The sequence below is a fragment of the Aotus nancymaae genome, unplaced genomic scaffold, assembly GCF_030222135.1.
Source record: "Aotus nancymaae isolate 86718 unplaced genomic scaffold, 86718_ANA_hifiasm-v0.15.2.pri h1tg000049l, whole genome shotgun sequence".
Lineage (NCBI taxonomy): Eukaryota > Metazoa > Chordata > Mammalia > Primates > Aotidae > Aotus > Aotus nancymaae.
In genome coordinates this window covers 14424077-14446355 of record NW_026988463.1, presented here as the reverse complement: position 1 = coordinate 14446355, position 22279 = coordinate 14424077, and the positions used below count along the sequence as shown (strand labels likewise).

Sequence of the window (22279 nt, the reverse complement as noted above, 5' to 3'; positions counted from 1 at the left end):
TTGAGACGGAGTCTCACTGTGTTGCCCAGGCTGGGGTGTAGTGGTGCGATCTTGGCTCATTGCAGCCTCCGCCTCCTGAGTTCAAGTGATTCTCCTGCCTCAGTTTCCTGAGTAGCTGGAATTTCAGGCATGCGTCACTGTGCCTGGCCAATTTTTGTATTTTTAGTGAAGAGAAGTTTTTACCATGTTGGCCGGGCTGGTCTTGAACTCCTGGCCTCAAGTGATCTGCCTGCCTTGGCATCCCAAAGTTCTGGGTGTACAGGCGTGAGCCACTGCACTCGGCCTATGCTGGTTTTTTAAATTAGAGAAGAGGTATAGAGCTTTACTTGTATACATGGTAAGAACCAGAGAGTGATTACCACCCCTTTTTTCATATATATGCGTATAATAATAATTATTTTTTATAGGGACAGAGTCTTCCTATCTTGCCCAGGCTGGTCTCAAACTCCTTGCCCTAGGTGTTCCTCCCACCTTGGCCTCCCAAAGTGCTGGGATTACAAGCCTGAGCCACCATGTCTGGCTTCCTCTTTTATGTTTTCATAATTGCCATCCTAATGCATGTGAAGTGGTATCTCATATGGTTTTGTTCTCTTCTCTCTTGAAGTTTCAGAATTGTTTTAAAAAGCCGCTCATGAGATCCCGACGTGGTTCAGCTGGACTGTGCCCCCTTATGGTCCTGAGTTCTCCTTCCATCAAATCTATGTATGGCACTACCTGTTTGCTTTTTCCTTTCCTTTTCTTTCTTTTGGAAACAGGGTCTCGCTCTGTCCTAGGCTGGAGTGCAGTGGTGTGATCTTGGCTCACTGCAACTTCCAACTCCCAGATTTAGCAATTTTCCTGCCTCAGCCTCCTAAGTAGCTGGGATTACAGGCATGTGCCACCACGCCCGGCTAATTTTTATATTTTAGTAGAGACGGGGTTTCATCTTGTTGACGAAGCTGGTCTGAAACAACTGACCTCAGGTGATCTGCCTGCCTTGGCCTCCTAAAATGCTGAGATGACAGATGTGAGCTACCACACCTGGTCGCGCTACCTGTTTTCTTACTGTTTCTCTCTTTTGAAGGTAGTGAGCAACTGGGTCTAACCTCACTCATCCTTGTAGCTCCAGTGTCTTGCAAGGCACCTGGCCCGCTGCATAGTAGAGGGTACCAAAGGACTGCATTCAAAATAAACCACTCTAGGATCCTGACTTTAGGGCACACTGCTCATTTTCCCAGGAAGCAGATCCCCTACCCTCAGCAGTCTATACGCATCTTCACAGTCAGTGGGAAGCAGGGGGTGGTAATATACCCACAACTGTAAAATGAGAGAGATCGACTTCCTTGATCCTCAGCGGGGATTTTTGAAAACGGTTGATTGCACTCAAAGCAGAATTTGTATTTTGCTTCATTGGATCACCTTGGGTAACAATTTCATTTCTGTAGAAAAATTAATTTGATAGGAAGCTGATGCGCCAGGGGAGCCCTGGGTCCATCCTTTTAATGGTGAGGGGAAGTCTAGTTCCTCATCCTCCCATCTCTGCTTTCAGTTCCCTGTTGGTGTTTTTCTTTTGTATTCATGAACGTGCAAATCAGCTGCTTTTGGTGAGGGAAGCCTTGGAAGGATGTCTGCTAAAGATGCAGAGAAAATGCTGAACTCCACTGAGGTGAAAATAGTGGTTGACAACTGGCAGAAAGAAACTGGCCTTAGGGAGGAAGTCAGAAGCCAGTGTGCTGTGCCCCTTGGTCTCTGTGTTAACTCCTGGGTCGCTGGATCATGGGGCTGTCCACAGGGTCCCTTGGGCATGAGCCCTCGATACCCAGGGTGGCAGGGGCTTAGGCCAGTGTCTATTTACTAAGGGGTATGAACGTGTCCCAGCATGTTAAGATCTAGTGGAGCTGGACTGATACTTCTTGGGCAAATGCGACTTCTGCTTTTTTCAAAGGTGTTTAATCCTGATATCTTATAAATTAAGACTTAGGCCTGTAATCCCAGTACTTTGGGAGGCCGAGGTGGGTGGATCACTAGAGGTCTGGAGTTCGAGACCAGCCTGGCCAACATGGTAAAACCCTGTCTCCATTAAAAATATAAAAATCAGCTGCTGGTGGTGGTAGGCATTTATAATTCCAGCTACTTGAGAGGCTGAGGCAGGAGAATTGCTTGAACCTGGGAGGTGGAAGTTACAGTGAGCTGAGATCATGCCCTGGCACTCCAGCCTGGGTGACAGAGTGACTCTACCTCAAAATAAAAAAAAAAAAAAAAAAGAAGACTTGGCCAGGTGTGGTGGCTCATGCCTGTAATCCTAGCACTTTGGGAGGTTGAGGTGGACCGATCACCTGATGTCAGGAGTTTGAGAGCAGCCTGACCAACGTGGTGAAACCCCATCTCTACTAAAAATACAAAAATTAGCTGGTCGTGGTGGTGGCATGCCTGTAATCCCAGCTACTTGGGTGGCTGAGACTGGAGAATTGCTTGAACCCGGGAGGGTGGAGGTTGCAGTGAGTGGAGATCGTGCCACCACACTCCAGCCTGGGCTACAAGAGTGAAACTCCATATCAAAAGAGACTGAGTTTGGCCTCTGAGTTGTCAGTTTTTAGATCACAGTTATCTAGGCTGTGAGCTGTGAGTTCCATGGGTCCTTTGCCTTGCTCCTGTCAGAATGTAAATGACTCTTCAGATTATGATGGCGTATGCCCCTAAAAGGAAGTAAGACACAAGTTTTAGAAGTACTTCTTAGAAATTACCCATTTTTTTTTTTTAAAGAGACAGGGTCTTGCTCTGTTGCCAGGCTAGAGTGCAGTGGCGGAATCATGGCTCTCTGCAGCCTTGAACTAATGGGCTCATGCGATCCTCCCACTTCAGCCTCTTGAGTAGCTGGGACTACACGTGCACGCCACCATGCCTCATTAATTTATTTCCCACTCTTTAATAAAGGAGGTGCTGTGCTGTACACTCTTGTAGAATGGTATTATGCTGAGCTCTGGTTCTGGAAGGCAGTCTTGCGGCTAGTTGGAAGATGGCCAAGTGACAGAGCGCGGCCCTTGTTGGAACTCTGCTCTGCCAATCCGTTTGTGCCTTGTAGTCAGGCTTGTTCAGTTTGGGGTGTGACAGATTTGGGAGCACCTGTATTCACCGAGTTCTCAGGCTGGCACATGAGTGAACTTGGTTTACCTTTGTTCCTGGCATGGCTGATACTGTGTGGGGCTGATTCTGTTAGATTCCGCCCTTAGCTTCATCTTCATCCCTCTGTCTTTTTTGGCTTATATAGAACCTAGATTTTGCTCGAGGCTGTGGTATGTCCTCCTTTATCTTGGTGAGGGAACCTGAAGGATTAAGCCAGTTTGGAGTTTTGTTCTCTGCTCCCTTGTGATTTTCTGGGATTACTTGTTCTTTCCTGGTAACAGGGGTGATAGAACTGGCTTCATCCTGTTTCCTTTCTTCATGCTCAATTGTGAATGAGATGCCCAGAGTTATGACAGTCCTCTGGGACAGTGAGGTCAAAAGGTTGGAGATTCTGGCCTGACACAGCCTTTGTATCTCTGGCCTACCGCCAGACTAACCCAGCTCCATGGTGTTGGATTTTCTTTGTGTGTGGCTTTTGGTTTTGTTTTGATTTGTTTTTTAGAAACAAGGCCTTGCTCTGCTACCCAGGCTGGAGTGCAGTGGTACAATCATAGTTCATTCCAGCCTCAAACTCCTGGCCTCCAGTGATTCCTCTGCCTCAGCCTCCCAAGTAGCTGAGACCACAGGTGTATGCCGTCATACCCAGCTCCTTGTAGCTGGGTTTTCTGTTTCCTTTTTTAGAGATGGGGTTTTACTGTGGTAACCAGGCTGGGCTTGGGTTTTCTTTTTTTTTTTTGGTTGTTGTTACTGTTGTTGAGCAGTGCTTTGTTTGTTTTGGGGCACTGTTGTCACACTGATGAGACGCCCCTCACCCGCCATGGCTGTGGAGCCCAGGCGTTGCTTAGTGCCTGGCGTGTTCTTGGTCTTCTATAGATGATTGTCAGATGACTGAAGAACATACCCTGTCTCACTGCATTAGTTCCTGTGGTTGCAAATGATAGGAAATCCTTTAAACTGATTTAAGAAAAAAAAAAAAAAAGGCTGGATGCGGTGGCTCATGCCTATAATCCCAGCACTTTGAGAATCTGAAGCAGGCAGATCACCTGAGGTTGGGAGTTTGAGATTAGGCTGACCAACCTGGAGAAACCCCATCTCTACTAAAAATACAAAATTAGCTGGGCATGGTGGCGTGTGCCTGTAATCCCAGCTACTTGGGAGGCTGAAGCAGGAGAATCGCTTGAACCCAGGAGGTGGAGGTTGTGGTGAGCTGAGATTGTATCATTGCACTCCAGCCTGGGCAACAAGAGCAAAACTCTGTCTCAAAAAAAAAAAAAAGAAAAAAATATCCCAATGAATCTGTAAGGAAAAATAAAATAAACTAAAAGATGAAGGACATTTATTTACTGACTCAAGTAACTAAGAGTTCATCTCGGAGTTGAGTTGGATTCAGGGGTCCTGCCTTCTCCCAAATTCGTTTCCATCTGTCTCTCAGCACAGCTTCTCTATGATTGGATGTCTTTCTAGATGTGGTCTCTCTACATGATGGGGTGGAAAATGGCCCCAGGTAACTCCAGGTTTCCATGATTATTAGAGATCCTACTTCTAGAATGGGGTCGGCACACTGCCTCCTTAAGGGCCATATTATAGGCCTCGTGAGCCATGCGATCTTCATCGCAATGACTGAGCTCCGCCACTGGAGCAGAAACTTGGCCACAGACAATATGGGAGCAAGTGGGTGTGGCTGTGTTCCAGTGACACTGTGCTTACAAAAAGTCTGCAGGCCATATTTGACCCCCAGACCGTAGTTTGCTGACCTCAGCTCCTGGAGGAGGCAAAGCCTGTCTTCTAGTGGCTCCAGTAGAACTTGTGTGAAGGGTCCCTGTGGCCTAGGGCTAAGACTAGGGTAAGGTCAGTGAGACACTCGCTTTGGCCACAAAATTGAAGGTGGTGCCAAAAAGATTATCAATCAAGATAAATAATATTTTCATGCAACATTAAAAAAATTAAAGTTGCATATGCCCTGGTTCTGGCCAATTAATTGCCTGCCCTGGTTAGCCGTCTACCCCTGCAGCGGGGAGAGTTTAGGGTAGTGCTGAAGGATGCCAGTGGAATGCATTTCCCATAGAAAAGAGGGGTGCTTTTGCTAGAAGAAAGGGAAAGGGACCAGGCATGGTGGCTTACATCTGTAATTCCAGTGCTTTGGGAGGCTGATGCAGGAGGATCATATGATTCCAGGAGTTCAAGACCAACCTGAGTAAAAAAATTAGCCAGGCAAGGTGGTGTGCACCTGTAGTCCCAGCTACTTGTGAGCCTGAGCGGGGAGGATTGCTTGAGCCCAGGAGTTCAAGACTGCAGTGAACTATGATTGTGCCACTGTGCTCTAGCCTGGGTGACAGAGTTAGACCTTGTCCCTACCCTGCCCCCTCAAGAAAAACCCCAAAACAAGGAATAGGAATGCTGTTTGGTGCAAATGTAGTAATGATATTAATAGCTGGTTTTTACTGAGCACCAGTTATATGCCAGGTATGTTAATAACTATGGCTAACCTTTATTCACTGCATTTATTGGATACACTTTACATGTACTCCTGTTTCTCATTTTTCCCTCATAGCAATCCATACAGATAGATACTGTTCTTTCCATCGTACAGAGGAAGAAAACAGGACAAAATAAGCTTCCCAAGGTCACACAATGCCTGAACTAGAATTTGGGCCAAGGTTTTTGCCTTCCTTGGGGTCTCCAAGGTACGAATTCTTGGCATTGGTGATAGTTGAGGCGTGATAGAAACTTTGCCAAAAGTCTTTGCTGTTAGACATCCTCAGTTAATAGGTGCCCCAGGGCAGTCCTCTTCAACACCCCTCCCTGGCACTTGTTCTTGGTGGCATTTGGCTTTCAGGTGTTTGGAGAATCAGAATCCCTTGCCCGCTTTTGGACTTAACCCCATGTTTCAAAGCAGATCAGTATATATCCCCAAATTAAATTACGGACACCACAGGCACTAATTAGCAGGTGAGCTGTGCTTTAAATAGACCACATTAATTCTGGCAGTGCGAGCGGAACCCTGCTGGGATAATTCTTATCATTATCAGCATCACCCTGACAAGCTTTGAAAGGATTCTGTAGCAGTAAGCAATTTGCAGAATTGAAAGGTGAAAACACACTTTACACTTTAAAGCATTCAGTAGATTCAAGGTCAGAGGGAGGTGACTGAATTGTTCAAGACAGGCTGCAGGTGAGAGTCACTTGATTGGACACGTGATGGACATGCAGACGATTGGGGTCTTTTGAAACACTTTGTTGGCCAGCTGGCCCAGGGCATTGCTGTCGCCAGATTCCCTATCCTAGTTTCTGAGTGAGGTGGAGAGTGGAAGGAAGGCTGTTTTGTACAGTTGTGTGGTTTACACTGATCCGATGAGCTTGGGAAGGGATTAGTTTAACATTTAGGAATTGAGACAAGATAGTTTTGACAGTTTTCGGTTATTCCTGGGAAGTTTATTCAGAATGATCCCAGTGATTGGCTTGATCCACAAATACTTATGCACACTCATACAAATGTATACATTTAGATGCTGCTAACACAAAAATGAAGCCATGCGAATGCCCTCTGCTCTGAAGGGAATTAATTGTTAAGTAAATGCTGGTTGGTCATCATGGACTGGGCACTGTGCTCAGTGTTTTCCTTCCCTTTCCAGTTACCCTAGTAACCCCGGGCAATTCTGTACTTTGTGTTGATTTTATGGGAGAGGATTCTCAGGCTTAGCATGGTCAAGTGACTTGCTGAAGGTCATTTGGTTGAATGAACTTTTCCTTTGTTTGTCCTGCCCGCTAGACTGGAAGCCCCTTAGGAATGAGTTCTTGTTGTCTCTAGCTGGTAACACGTAGCCTGGCTCGGTTCACAGCTCAGAGGAAGAGTGCAGTGGATCCTGGTGAAGTTGAATTAAAACATTAGAGTGAACTTAACTAGCCTGCAATGCAGTTTCTGGAGATGGTGTACTTGCCTCCTTCTGGAAGGCAGGTTCAAAGCCTTCGTCACATTTCAGAGGGGACTGTGAGCCTGTTGAGCTCCTAGATTAGAAGCCAGATCTGGCTGCAAAGACTCAGCTTCCCCCACTTGGAACGTTAAACAGTTGTGAACATTATCATTTTGAAGAAGGCCAATTCCCTCATTTTGCAGGGCAGTGTGATTTAGTGGTTTGCAGTGAGCTGTGAGGTCCCTTTCTGCCATACTGCTTACTAGCTGTGTTGCCGGGAGAGTTACTTCACTTGTCCTGGCTTCAGACCTTGTCTCTCACATGGAGATGGCCTTGGTTGTTATGATGTCAGATGTAAAGTGTTTACTGCAATGGCTGGTGCGTAGTTAGTGCTCGGTAAATAGTAGTTGCTGTTATTGTTATTGCCAGCATGAAAAAGTGTTGAAGAGCCAATGTTAAGTGAAGAAAATTGATACAAAATTATGTGTACACTAGCATTACAACTATGAAAAAATCTGGGATTGGGCATGGTGGCTCCTGCCTGTTTTCCCAGCACTTTGGGAATCTCAGGCAAGAGGATCGCTTGAAGCCAGGCGTTTGATACTAGCCTGCGCAACATAGCAGAACCTTGTCTCTACAAATAAATAAAAATAAAAAAATTAGCTGAGCATGGGGACACGTGCCTGTGTCTTAGCTACTTGGGGGGCTGAGACAGGAGGATCACTTGAGCACAGGATGTTGACGCTGCAATGAGCTCCAGCCTGGGTAACAGAGGGAGAGGCCCTGTCTCATAAATAAATAAATAATTTAAATGTATGTAAAAAACTTTAAAAATCTGTGTACATGTGAATAAAAAGTGGTGAAATGTGAGGAGATACAAGTAGTTGTAGGAATGACTGTCTTACCGATAAAAACAAAATTTCTTAGGTTTCCCGTACAGTCTTAAATATGTTTCTATCCTGAGACTGAGTAATTCAACATGTGGAAATCGTTCTTAAGGAACTAGAAATGAGGACAATTATTTATGTACAGGGGTGTTTTTTACTGTATAGAGGGAAAATTAGCCATGTGCCATATGCTTAGTAGTAGGGAAATAGTTATGTTTTAGTGGAAAGTCATCAAAAATCATCTTTAAAAGACTTTTAATTATAATAGGAAAATGTTCATGATCTAGAGAAGAAAATAAATGAATCAGTATTTAAAATTACACATATAAATATATATGCATATACTTATACTATATATATATATATTTTTTTTTTGAGACGGAATCTTACTCTGTTGCCAGGCTGGAGTAAAGTGGCATGATCTCGGCTCACTGCAGCATCTGCCTTCTGAGTTCAAGTGATTCTCCTGCCTCAGCTTCCCAAGTAGCTGGGACTACAGGCGCGCGCCACCATGCCTGGCTAATTTTCGTATTTTTAGTAGAGATGGGGTTTCACCATGTTGGCCAGGATGGTTTGGATCTCTTGACCTTGTGATCTGCCTGCCTTGACCTCCCAAAGTGTTGGGATTATAGGCATGAGCTATTGCGCCTGGCCTATTTTTTTTTTTTTAGGACAGAGTCTTGTTTTGTCGCCCAGGCTGGAGTGCAGTGATGAGATCTCGGCTCACTGCAATCTCCACCTCCTGAGTTCAGGTGATTCTCCTGCCTCAGCCTGCTCAGTAGGTGGGATTATAGGTGTACACCACCATGCCTAGGTAATTTTTGCATTTTTAGTAGAGACGGGGTTTTACCGTGTTGGCCAATCTGGTCTCGAACTCTTAGCCTCAAGTGATCCACCGCGTTGGCCTCCCAAAGTGCTGGGATTACAGGAGTGAGCCACCATTCCCAGTGTCAATTTTTATTTTAGATTCAGGGGGTACGTGTGCAGGTTTATTACCTGGGTACATTGCGTGATGTGGAGGTTTAGAGCATGATTGAACCCATCTCCCAGGTGGTGAACATAGTACCCAGCAGGTGTTTTTTCAGCTCGTGCTGTCTTCTCTGTCTACTCCCTCTAGTAGTCCCCAGTATTTGTTGCTGTCTTGATGTCTGTGTGTACCCACTATTCAGCTTCCATTAATAAGTGAGAATATGCAGTATTTAGTTTTCTCTTTCTGTTTAATTTGCTTAGGATAATGGCCTCTAGTCATCCGTGTTGCTGCAAAAGACATGATTTTGTTTCTTTTTCATGGCTGCATAGAATTCTGTGGTGTAAATGTACCACATTTTGTTTATGCAGTCCACTGTTGATGGGGATCTGGGTTGATTCCATGTTTTTGCTATTATTTCCCACCTTTTCCATGCTAAGGGGATACTCTGTTACAATCTCCAACATCGTCTAGGGGCTGTGTGTGTTCCTCACCCACTGCTGAGTGCCCCAGGCCAAGTGCCAGGCGCCTGTGTCCTCTCTCTGTAGAGCCCGTGTTCTGGTACTACGTGAAGGAGGTCCTCAACAAGCACGAGCTGCAGCGCTTCTACTCCCTGCGCCACATCGCCTCGGACGTGGGCCGGGGCCGCGCCTGGCTGCGCTGTGCCCTCAACGAGCACTCCCTGGAGCGCTACCTGCACATGCTCCTGGCCGACCGCTGCAGGCTCAGGTACGTGGCCGGGTTGGGACCTGGAATGGGGCGAAGCAAGGGGTGAAGATCTTGGAGTCTGGAGTCAGAACACCTGGATTTTCATCCTAGTTCCCCAATCTAGGATGGGCCTCCCTGTAACAGCTCTGGTGTGTTCAGCTGAGCTGTGGGGAAAGCTAGGGGAGAATCATTGAGAGACTGCCTGTAAAGGGCTTGGCATGGCACCTGCATACAGCCAGCTTGGATGTGGAGAGAGCTATTGTCTTAAGACATAGCTTGCTCTTTACTTTCTGGATTTTTTTTTTTTGAGATAGATCTTGCTCTGTTGCCCAAGTTGGAGTGCAGTGGCATGAGCATGGCTTATTGCAGCCTGGACCTCCCTGGCTCAAGCAATCCTCCCACCTCAGCCTTCTGAGCAGCTAGGACCCCAATCGTGTGCCACCATACATGGCTAATTAAAAAAAAATTTTTGCAGAGATGGAGTCTCAGTGTGTTGCCCAGGCTGGTCTCGAACTCCTGGGCTCAAGTGATCTTCCTGCCTCAGCCTCCCAAAGTGCTAGGATTACAGGTGTGAGCTACCATGCCAGGTCTGGAATTTTAATTTGGAATTCTTGCATTCATTCAATCCCAAACTGAAAACAATATGGAAATTTTAAGCTGGGGAAGGAAGTCATTTTTACTTTTTTTTTTTTTTTTGAGTTGTTCTGTGGCCCAGGCTGGAGTGCAGTGACACTATCTGGGCTCGCTGCTATCTCTGTCTCCCTAGTTCAAGCGATTCTCCTGCCTTAGCCTCCTGAGTAACTGGGATTAGAGGTGTGCACCACCAGGCCCAGCTAATTTTTTTGTATTTTTAGTAGAGATGGGGTTTCATCATGTTGTCCAGGCTGGTCTTAAACTCTTGACCTCAGGTGATCTGCCTGCCTTGGCCTCTCAAAGTGTTGGGATTACAGATGTGAACGACTGTGCCTGGCCAAGTCATTTGTTTTTATTAAAACTTCCATTTTAGACCGGGCATGGTGTCTCATGCCTGTAATCTCAGAACTTTAGGAGGCCAGGGTGGGCGGATCACTTAAGGTCAGGAGTTTGAGACCAGCCTGGCCAACATGGTGAAACCCTGTCTCTACTAAAAATACAAAAATTAGCTACATGTGGTGGTGCATGCCTGTAATCCCAGCTACTTGGAGGGCCTAAGGCCTGAGAATTGCTTGAACCTGGGAGGCAGAGGTTGTAGTGAGCCAAGATCATGCTACTGTACTCCAGCCTTGGCCATAAAGCGAGACCCTGTCTCAAAAACAAACAAAACAAAACAAAAAACAAAAACTTCCATAATTTTGTTATTTTGTTGTTGTTGTCGTTTGTTTTGTTTGAGACATAATCTTGCTCTTTTGCCTAGGCTAGAGTGCAGTGGCGTCATCTTGGCTCACTAAACCTCTGCCTCCCGGGTTCAAGAATTTATCCTGCCTCAGCCTCCTGAGTAGCTGGGACTACAGGCGCATACTACCACACTAGCTGATTTTTGTATTTTTAGTAGAAACAGGGTTTCATCATGTTGGCCAGGCTGGTGTCAAACTCCTGCTCTCAGGTGATCCACCCGCCTTGGCATCCCTAAGTGCTGGAATCAGGCGTGAGCCACCGTGCCTGGCTGTGGCCATTACTTTTGCTCTGAGAATAGTGGACTAGACATGTTGTTTTGTGTCCTTGAGTGATACAGAGCGACACTGATGCATCCTGTTCTGGTTCCTTAAGTAACGTCTCCATTAGAAATACCCAGATCTGTGATGATGAGCATTTTTTCATATGCTTGTTGGCCTCATGTATGTCTTCTTTTGTAAAGTATCTGTTCATATCCTTCGCCCACTTTTGAATGGGCTTGTTTGTTTTTTTCTTGTAAATCTTTTTTAGCTCGTTGTAAATTCTGGATATCAGTCTCATCATCACTGGTCATTAGAGAAATGCAAATCAAAACTACATTGAGATACCATCTCACACCAGTTAGAATGGCGATCATTAAAAAATCTGGAGACAACAGATGCTGGAGAGGATGTGGAGAAATAGGAACACTTTTACACTGTTGGTAGGAGTGTAAATTAGTTCAACCATTGTGGAAAACAGTGTGGCGATTCCTCAAGGACCTAGAAATAGAAATTCCGTTTGACCCAGCAATCCCATTACTGGGCATATATCCAAAGGATTATAAATTGTTCTACTATAAGGACACATGCACACGAATGTTCATAGCAGCACAGTTTACAATAGCAAAGACCTGGAACCAACCCAAATGCCCATTGATGATAGACTGGACAGGAAAAATGTGGCACATATACACCATGGAATATTATGCAGTCATTAAAAACGAGGAGTTCGCGTCCTTTGTAGGGACATGGATGAACCTGGAAACCATCATTCTCAGCAAACTGACACAAGAACACAAAATCAAACACCACATGTTCTCACTCATAGGCGGGTGTTGAACAATGAGAACACATGGACACAGGGAGGGGAGCACTATACACGGGGATCTGTTGTCGGGGAGTGGGGGGGGCAGCGGGGGGGGTGGGGAGTTGGGGAGGGATAGCATGGGGAGAAATGCCAGATATGGGTGAAGGGGAGGAAGGCAGCAAATCACACTGCCACGTATGCACCTATGCAACAACCTTGCATGTTTTTCACATGTACCCCCAAAACCTAAAATGCAATAAAAAAAAATAAAATAAAATAAAAAATAAAAAAATAAAAAAAGAAATACCCAGATCTTCAGCAGTGAAATTTCACTAAATTCAGTAAGCGGGCAGTTCGTCAGTACTGTGACATGCTCCCTTAATTTTTGTCTTGCCCTGTGTTCCCTAGTTCAGGTCCCATCTTCTGCTTTATCTACTGCTGTGGTCACCTTTCTACTGGTCATGTTTCAGGTCTTCTGGTATTGTGCACTGGGACTCTAAAAATACCCTTAAAGTTCTCTGTTGCCTGTGGCACCTTGTTCAATTGTATGGTAACCTCTATGAATTTAAAATGGGAGGGCTTGGGAGCCAAGAGGACCTACCCTGATGGCACCTGTGTACCGCTCAGGGTCAGAGTCCAGGGTCTGAGAATGTCTGAACCTCTGGGGCATTAACCAACTTTGGTTGAGGAGAACATACTCCAGTTTCTTGAAGTGAATTTCTGTGAGGCTCTTTGCAGCATATCATTTACGGGTAGTTCAGAGTTACATACTCAGTCTCAAAGTTGAAGTGAACAAGAAGCGAGTCCAGCAGTTAAGAATCACAGCTGACCTTACCTGGATCACTAGCCACTTCCCTAACCTGATGTGGGGAAAACACATTCATTTAGATGCACAAAACAGGCTCAGATTTTTTTTTTTTTGAGACCGAGTCTTACACTGTTGACTGGACTGGAGTGCAATGGCACGATGTCGAGTCACACTACTGAGTAGCGTGACAGTAGCATGTCACACTATTGACGAACTGCCAGCTTACTGAATTTAGTGAACCTCTGCCTGCCAGGTTCATGCAATTCTCCTGCCTCAGCCTCCCTAGTAGCTGGGATTACAGGCGTGTGTCACCACACCTGGCTAATTTTTTTTATATTATTAGTAGAGATGGGGTTTCTCTGTGTTGGCCAGATGGGTCTCAAACCCCTGACATTGTGATCCACCCGCCTCGGCTTCCCAAAGTGCTGAGATTATAGGCATGATCCACTGTGCCCGGCGACGGGCTCAGATTTTTAAAGAATCCTTATTTTGGGAATCAGCTGCAGTCACAATGTCAGCTTGAGCATGTGGTCTGTGCATATACTTACATTTTCTGGTTAAGTATATTGGAAATGTGTCTCTTCTCCCTTTCTGTTGGTTGTATTCAGTCACTTCAGTGGCTAATTTTTCCAGTCCCTCACTCAACTACAGGTTGCGTATCCCTGATTTTGCTTTAGTGAAATTGAGTTTTGCCTCCATTAATTTAGAATTCAATGACCTGGTGGGGAAGTTACGGCATTGGGGATTTTTGGTTGCTGTATCTTAACAGGGAATCAGAGAGAGCTTGGAAGTTGGACTTGGGAGACCAACCTTTAAGCCCTGGCTGGACCATTTTTTGGCCAGATGAGCTTGGACAGGCCCTGTAGGCTTCCCTGACACCCCTACCTCTCCTGCCATGTAGATTTGTGGGGTCTTTTTAGCCTCCTAGCCCTTTCCAAGGATAACTTGGGCATTCAGGTAACCCAGGCAGGCATTATATTGCTATTATTATTATTATTATTTTGAGGCGGAGTCTCGCTCTTTCATCCAAGCTGGACTACAGTGGTTCGTTCTCTGCTCACTGAACCTCTAGGTTCAAGTGATTCTCCTGGCTCAGTCTCCCAAGTGGCTGGGAGTATAGGCACCTGCTATTAGGCCTGGCTAATTTTTTATATTTTTAGTAGAGACAGGGTTTCACTATTGTTGACCAGGCTGGTCTTGAACTCTTGACCTCAAATGATCCACCCCCGCCTCGGCCTCCCAAGTGCTGGGTTTACAGGTGTGAGTCACTGCACCCGGCCAAGGCAGGCATCATATTAAACGCCCTTGTTAATGAAGCCATAGAGGCTCTGTGATTTCTGTCTGAAATGGTCTCTTCTTGTATTAGGCAAATCAGGCAAGCCCTGTTGGCTGGGCTTAGATTTCCTGTCTGTCTCTTGGGGTCATTACTTGAGTGGAAGTCACCCATCTGTCTGCTTCCTTCTGCTTTGCTGCTTTATAGGTACATTTACATATCATGTCTATTTTAGTATTCTAAAGCTGGAGGTGTCAGGGGACCAGCAAGGATGTACAGGTTCCATCTTCTGTTCATAACCAGAAGCTTTAAACCAGCAGAGACCTCAGACAAATCATATCTCTCCTGAGGTGACCAGGTGCAGATCTTCCAGGGAGCTAATAGAATTGCCTGCTCAATGGACACAGGGAACCACTACTAAGAACTGTTTCCTTTTCTCTTTCAATCTGCAGCACTTTTTATGAAGACTGGTCGTTTGTGATGGATGAAGAGAGGTCTAGCATGCTTCCTACCATGGCAGCCGGTAAGCCTGGCCCAGGCCAGAGTGCCGGACCTTGTGATGCTTGTGAGCAGAGGGGCTGCCTTGGGGTAGATCCACAACCCCATGGGATGCTGTGATTCTTCCCTGTCCCTCAACAACTTAATGAGTCACTTGCTGCTGTCCTTTTTTTTTTTTTTTTTTTTTTTACTAGCATTGAATGTTGGGTCCATTTTGCATCCTTTTTTTTTTTTCTTAGAGCCTCACTCTGTCACCCAGACTGGAGTACAGTGGTACGTGCAATCTTGGCTTACCGCAACCTCCACCTCCTGGGTTCAAGCGATTCTCCTGCCTCAGCCTCTGGAGAAGCTAGGATTACAGGAGTCTGCCACCACTCCTGGCTAATTTTTGTATTTTAGTAGAGATGTGGTTTCACTATGTTGGCCAGGCTGGTCTCCAACTCCTGAGCTCAAAGTGTTGGGATTACAGGCACAAGCCACTGTGCCAGGCCAGAATGTTGGGTCGATTTATCTAGAATGTGAGACACTGGCAGAGAAAGCGTAGATTTGAAGGTTTTTAGTTGGGCTTTGGAGATGTAATATGCACTGGGGGGAATTGGAGGTGGGAAACCTACCTTTGAATTCTGGCTTTACCCCTTGCTACCTAGTGACCAGGGGTGGTTACTGTAAGCTTTGCTACCTTTTCTTTCCTCTCTGTGAGGTGGGAATCATGCTGTCTCAGCAGTCAACTTCATGGGGCTGTGAGAGAATCATGTGAGGTCAGGAGTCATGCACATGATTAGTCAACACGGAGGCCCTGGGTTGATGTTACTCTGTGGACTGTTACACTGTTTGTTGTTTGACTCAAAGGGTGAAAGGTGGAATCAGCCGCACTATAGTAGGCAGCTTGCTTCTTCTTTCCAAGTTCTTTGTTGCCTCCTTTTTGTTTTTCCTTGAAAGTTTATACTAAGTCATGTATTTGGGGTTATGTCCTGTTCATTGATGAGAAAAAGGATTTGACCATGATTTCCTTTGTAGGTCGTAAGATACCAGTGTAAGTTTCTGCCCACAGTAATGACAGTGATGCTATCAGTGCACATTTGATGGTTTACTGAGCTGAGTGTTTTCGTGAGTGAGTGCCTTTAATACTTAGAATCCTGTGAGGGCAATAATACTGTCCCCATCTTACAGATTAGGTAACTGGAGTACAGAGAGATGATAAGTGCTGGACCAAGGTTTTGTAGCTAGTAGGTGGCAGTGCTGGGATTCACTTCCAGGCAGCCTGATCCCAGAGCTTGTGTCTTCACCTTCTCCCTTCTGACTTCTTTTTCCTATTTGTCTTCCTGGCTGTTAGGGAGAGAATGTGGCATGACTCAGCTCCCATGATAATGGTTATCTGCTGACCCCAGTTTTGTGGGAGTTTTTAGTTTTTTTTTTTTTTTGAGACTGAGTCTTACTCTGTTGCCAGGCTGGAGTGCAGTGGTGCGATCTTGGTTCACTGCAACCTCTGCCTCCCGGGTTCAAGCGATTCTCCTGACTTAGCCTCTTGAGCAGCTGGGACTATAGGCGCATACCACCATGCCTGGCTAATTTTTTTGTATTTTAATATACGGGTTTCACTATGTTGGCCAGGACGGTCTCGATTTCCTGACCTCGTGATCCACCCTCCTCAGCCTCCCAAAGTGCTGGGATTACAGGTGTGAGCCACCGCACCCAGCCAGAGGAGGTGTTTTTGTTGTTGTTGTAGTTTTCGAGACAGAGTCTTGCTCTGTCATCCAGGTTGGAGCGCAGTGGTGTGATCTTGGCTCACTGTGACCTCTGTGTGGAAGGTTTTTTAATATCTGTTTAAGATCACTGTGTCTCCTCTTGTGTACTCTGTTGTCTGCAGCTGTCTTCTCTTCTTAGGGGTATGACTGCCCATCAGCAAGCACTCCAGACTTTTCCATTTTTTTGGGCAGGTCTGAACTCCATACTCTTTGCGATTAACATCGACAACAAGGATTTGAACGGGCAGAGTAAGTTTGCTCCCACCGTTTCAGACCTCTTAAAGGAGTCAACGCAGAATGTGACCTCCTTGCTGAAGGAGTCCACGCAAGGAGTGAGCAGCCTGTTTAGGGAGATCACAGCCTCCTCTGCTGTCTCCATCCTCATCAAACCCGAACAGGAGACTGACCCGCTCCCCGTCGTGTCCAGGAACGTCAGCGCTGGTGAGCAGGAGCTATGCTTGAGGCAGAGCAGAGGGAAGCAGAATGTGGCTGATGAGGTAGACGGACACACCTCATCACCTGAAAGTCGTTCCAAGGGGAATGGAGTCCAGTGCACTTGCAATTTCCCTTCACATTTGTGTTTCTGTTTCTCATCCTCATTCACTCTGAAAGGGCTCTGATGGCCTTACCTAGATGCAAGAATTGCAGGGTGGAAAAATGAGTAGCTCAGCCACAGCAAACAGAAAGTGAGGGTGTGAGAGACACGGGGAGCCAGATGGCGTTGATCCTTATTCATTCATTCCTTTATTTGTTCCTTCATCGTGTTCTGCGTGCTAGGCAGAGAGCTGAATAGGAAAGACAGATTGCCAGCAGGTAGCCCGCAGTCTGCTTTGGGATGGATGTGGGTGGGTAGTTCATGATAAAGTATATAATTTATGATCTTTAGGATAAAAGGGATGAAAACCAAGCATAAGCTGCTATAGGGTGCATCTACCATTGGGCTTGCCTCCCACTGGGGATGGCATTTAAGTGGAGGCCTCAGGGAAGAGAGAAGTTGTCAGCTTTGACTCTAGGCTCTGGGAGGCAAAAGAGAGTTGATTCAGGCTCGGCTCAGTGGCTCACACCTGTAATCCTGGCACTTTGAGAGGCCAAGGCAGGAGGATCGCTTGAGTTCAAGGGTTCTAGACCAGCCTGGGCAATGTGGTGAGACCTCGTCTCAATTTTTTAACTCTTTTTTTTTTTTTTTTTGAAACAGAGTCTCACTGCCCAGGCTGGAGTACAGTGTCATGATCTCAGCTCACTGCAACCTCCACCTCCCAGGTTTAAGCTGTTCTCCTGCCTCAACTTCCCGAGTAGCTGGGACTACAGGCACACAAAAATATGCCTGGCTACTTTTTGTATTTTTAGCAGAGATGGCATTTTACCATGTTGGCCAGGCTGGTCTCGAACTCCTGACCTCAAGTGACCTGCCTGCCTTAGCCTGCCAAAGTGCTAGGATTACATATGTAAGCCTCCATGCCCAGCCTGTTTTTTAAAATTTTTAATTAAAAAAATTAAATAAAAATAGAAAGTTGATTCAGTTAAGGTTAATTCAGTAAGTTTTTAATACCCCTTGAGACTTTTGGGACATTAAGATGTTGCTACAGCAAAATTGGAAATTTTGTTGCGTGTGTATGTGTGTATGTATGTATATGTAGAGACAGGGTCTTGCTATGTTGCCCAGGCTGGTCTTGAACTCCTGGCCTCAAGTGATCCTCCTGCCTTGGCCTCCCAAAGTGCTGGGATTACAAGTATGAGCCACTGTACCTGGTTGAAATTGGAAATTTTGGGCTTAAGTACTTAGTATTCTCAAATTTCTTAAGCAAGGCAGTAATTGTGGCCATCCCTTTGGAATTATGGATGGTGAAAGTACAGAATCCCATGGTGTCTTTGGTATGCAGTGACCTTGTCTGTCTTGCCCTCTGCTTCTCCGGTAGATACCCTGCGTGAATGATGTAGGAGATAGGGCTTTTGATGGCTTTGTGTAACAAAGACACTGATATTTCTACCCCCAAAGGAGAAGTAGTCCTACCCATTTTTGGAACTCTACTTTTGAGGTAATCTCAGAGTTGTGTTACACCAGTGAGGCCTCACCGCATCACATATTGGTTTAGATGGATTTGATTTTTGGAATTGGCTCAAAGTGTCTTACATCCAAGCGTGATGATTAAAATGGGGGCACAAAGAGTCTTCTCTGAGTGCTGGTCACTAAAGCAGACTTGATTTCTGTTTCAGTTAGCCTGTGTTATATAACAAGTGATTCAAAAATGTAGCGGCTTAAAATCACCACAGTTCGTTACTTTTTTATATGGATTGGCATGGTGGCTCTTCTGCTGGGTCCCCTGGGCCCATTCATGGCAGCTGGTGGTTACATTGGAAGATTCAAGATGGCCCCACCCACATGTCTGGAATCAGTCCTGGGGCAGTTCAGATTCTACCCATGGCCTCTCATCCTCCAGTCAGCTGAACTGCCTTCTTTATGTGTGGGGTTAGGGCTGCTATCTGAGAGGGTGAAGGCAAAGCTGTGAGACCTTTTTTATGCTGAGGCACTAGAAACTCACATAGTGTTATTTCTGCCACATATTTTTTTTTTTCGAGAGGGAGTCTTGCTCTGTCACCTAGACTGGAGTGCAATGGCACGATCTTGGCTAACTGCAACCTCTGGCTCACTGCAACATCCGCCTCCCAGGTTCAATCAATTCTCCTGCCTCAGCCTCCCAAATAGCTGGGATTACAGGCACTCACCACATGTCGATGACTAATTTTCTTTTTGTATTTTTAGTAGAGACAGGATTTTGCCATGTTGGCCAGACTGGTTTGGAACTCCTGACCTCCAGTGATCTACCAAAGTGTTAGGATTACAGGCATGAGCCACTGTACGCGGCCATTTCTGTCACATTCTGTTTGTAAAAGCAGGGCATGGTGGCTCATGCCTATAATCCCAGCAATTTGGGAGGCTGAGGTGGGAGGATTTCTTGAGGCCAGGTTTTGAGACCGGCCTAGGCAGCACAGCAAGACCTCATCTCTAATAAAAAATAATAAAATTAGCTGGGTGTTGTGGTGTGCGCCTGTAGTCCCAGCTACTCGGGAGTCTGAAGCCAGAGGATTGTTTGATCCCAGGAATTTGAGGTTACAGTGAGCTATGATTACGCTACTGCACTCCAGCCTGGGTAATAGAGTGAGACTCCATGACTCTTAAAGAATGAAAAAGCAGAGCACTACATCAGCCAGATTCAAGAGGGTGCAGAAATAGACATCTCTTCTGGCTGGGAAGAACCACGAAGCCCCATTGCAAAGGGGCATTGCACAGGAATGGCAGGAATTTGAGGCTGTTCAACAGTTGACCACACCCCCCAACTGGTTTTCGTGGGCTCATCTACAGCCATGAGAATATTTTTTAAAGTGAAGCACTGAAGATCATTTCGATAATGGTAGCATCCTTCGCATCAAAGTTACTGCTTTTAGAACAGTTTCAGTGTGTGCTCTATGGTGTGTTTATTTCAATCAGAGGTAGAGGCCTGCATCCATTCTGCTCGATCTATAGACAGTTTTTTGTTGAGGATTTTTTAAAAGTCTGAATTAATGTTACAGTGTATTTCTCAGTTGATAGTATTTTCCATAACCTGGAGGTGAGTTGTTTGATCATCCTTTTGTCTTGCTTACTTTTTCTTATACCAAATCTTTTTTTTTGCCAGATGCCAAATGCAAAAAGGAGCGGAAGAAGAAAAAAAAAGTGACCAACATTATCTCATTTGATGATGAGGAAGATGAGCAGAACTCTGGGGATGTATTTAAAAAGATACCTGGGGCAGGGGAGAGCTCAGAGGAGAACTCTGACCGCTCCTCTGTCAATATCATGTCGGCCTTTGAAAGCCCCTTCGGGCCAAATTCCAATGGAAGTCAGAGCAGTAACTCATGGAAAATTGATTCCCTGTCTTTGAACGGGGAGTTTGGGTACCAGAAGCTTGATGTGAAAAGCATTGATGATGAAGATGTAGATGAAAACGAAGATGACATGTATGGAAACTCATCAGGAAGGAAGCACAGGGGCCACTCGGAGTCAGTTGAGAAGTAAGTTCCCCTCATGCTTTTGTGTGTGTGTGTGTGTGTGTGTGTGTGTGTGAGATGGAGTCTCACTGTCCCCCAAGCTGGAGTGCAGTGAAGTGATCTCAGCTCACTGCAACTTCCACCTCTTGGGATCAAGCAACTCTCCTGCCTCACCCTCCCTAGTAGCTGGGATTACAGGTGCCCACCATATCCAGCTACTTTTTGTATTTTTAGTAAAGATGGGGTTTTACCATGTTGGCCGTGCCGGTCTCTAACTCCTGACCTCAAGTGATCCACCTGCCTCCGCCTCCCAAAGTGCTAGGATTACAGGCATGAGCCATGGTGCGCAGCCTCCCCTTGCGCTTTTAATGAGGGGGGTTTAGGTTCACTGTTTTCTGTTTCTATGGTATTGGGTGAAATAGGACTGCAAGTTTTATGTTTGCTCAGGGCATCATTCATTCTTCAGGTGTTGATTTAGGAGTGTTACTTGGAAGGAGTGTTATTTGCCATTCCTCTGAGAACTAAAAGAGGGAAAGGGAATACAATTTGAGGGCACTTAATATAAAGTTAAGGTCACAATGTGTGCCTTGAAATTTTTGCTTTATATATACATCAGTCATTTTCATTGACTGTATTTTCCTAGCATCTCTGACTTGCCACTAGCACAGGAAGCTCAGGAAGAAGGCGGGTTAGGAGAATAGTTGTAGTAGGGTGACTTCTGTGTTTATCTGCAGGGGTGTGAATAGCACTAACTTGCCTGCATGTGCTGCTTTAACAGTGGAGTTGGCTGGGCATGGTGGCTAACACCTGTAATCCCAGCACTTTGGGAGGCTGAAGTGGGTGAATCACCTGAGGTCAGGAGTTCAAGACCAGCCTGACCAACATGATGAAACCCCTTCTCTACTAAAAAGATACAAAATTAGCCCCGCATGATGCTACATACCTGTAACTCCAGATACTTGGAATGCTGAGGCAGGAGAATCACTTGAACATCGGAGGCGGAGCCGAGATGATCCCATTGCACTCCAGCCTGGGCAGCAAGAGTGAAACTCCTTCTCAAAAAAACCCCCCAAAAGCCCAAATAAGCCAGTTACCTCTTAGGCTTTGTAGTGCACAGTGCCATCCTAATCATGACTACTGCAAAATCCAGTCCATTAAAGTGTAAAATGAGGCCGGGTACAGTGGTTCATGCCTGTATTGTCTGCACTTTGGGAGGCTGAGGTGGGAGGATTGCTTAAGGTCAGGAGTTTGAGACCAGCCTGGGCAACACAGCAGGACTCCATCTCTAAAAAAAATAAGCGTAACGTGAATATATAGAAATGTATCTTTCTGTGTGGCCTGAATCTTATGATATTGTTTAGGCCACAGTATGCCTCTAGCCCTAAGATTTTCATTTTCATGTTGTTTTAAAATTAGGGTTTTTTTTTCTGATGAGACTATGCCTATTTTTGTTTTTTGATTTTTACTCTAGTCCCCTTCTGCATGGATGCTTGTACTAATAGTGTTACTTTGTTGATCATCTGAGATATGCCAGGTGCTGCAGGTGATTTATGCACTGTATTGTAAGACTTCTAGCAACCATGTGAGATTAGTGGGTATCATTCCCATTTTACAGACAGAAGAACAGGATTCTATAGAGAGTTAAGATTTGTCAAAGCTGTTGGCAGAGTTGAAATCTGGATTCAGATATGCTGTAATCCAAAGCTTATACTGTCATTTTTTTTTTAAGGCTGTGTCTTACTCTGTTGCCCAGGCTGGAGTGCCATGGCATGATGTTGGCTCACTGCAACCTGCCTCTGGGGTTCAAGTGATTCTCGTGCCTCAGCCTCCCGAGTAGCTGGGCTACAGGTGTGCACCACCACACCTGGCTACTTTGTGTATTTTTGGTAGAAACGGGGTTTCACCATGTTGGCTT

At 45.7% G+C, this 22279-nt stretch overlaps 1 protein-coding gene across 2 annotated transcripts in view; it reads left to right on the top strand.

Annotated features, from left to right (window-relative positions):
* Positions 1-22279, top strand: part of SNX29 (sorting nexin 29) — a 596058-nt gene that overhangs the window by 57941 nt on the left and 515838 nt on the right. Inside the window, exons 5-8 of one of the 2 annotated variants that reach the window (XM_064362489.1) lie at positions 9416-9596; positions 14548-14618; positions 16531-16779; positions 20013-20388. In XM_064362489.1, coding sequence (XP_064218559.1) covers positions 9416-9596; positions 14548-14618; positions 16531-16779; positions 20013-20388 — 877 coding nt within the window. Of the gene's footprint in view, positions 1-9415; positions 9597-14375; positions 14454-14547; positions 14619-16530; positions 16780-20012; positions 20389-22279 lie in introns of those variants that run through there. The other variant, XM_064362490.1, reaches the window with a different exon arrangement.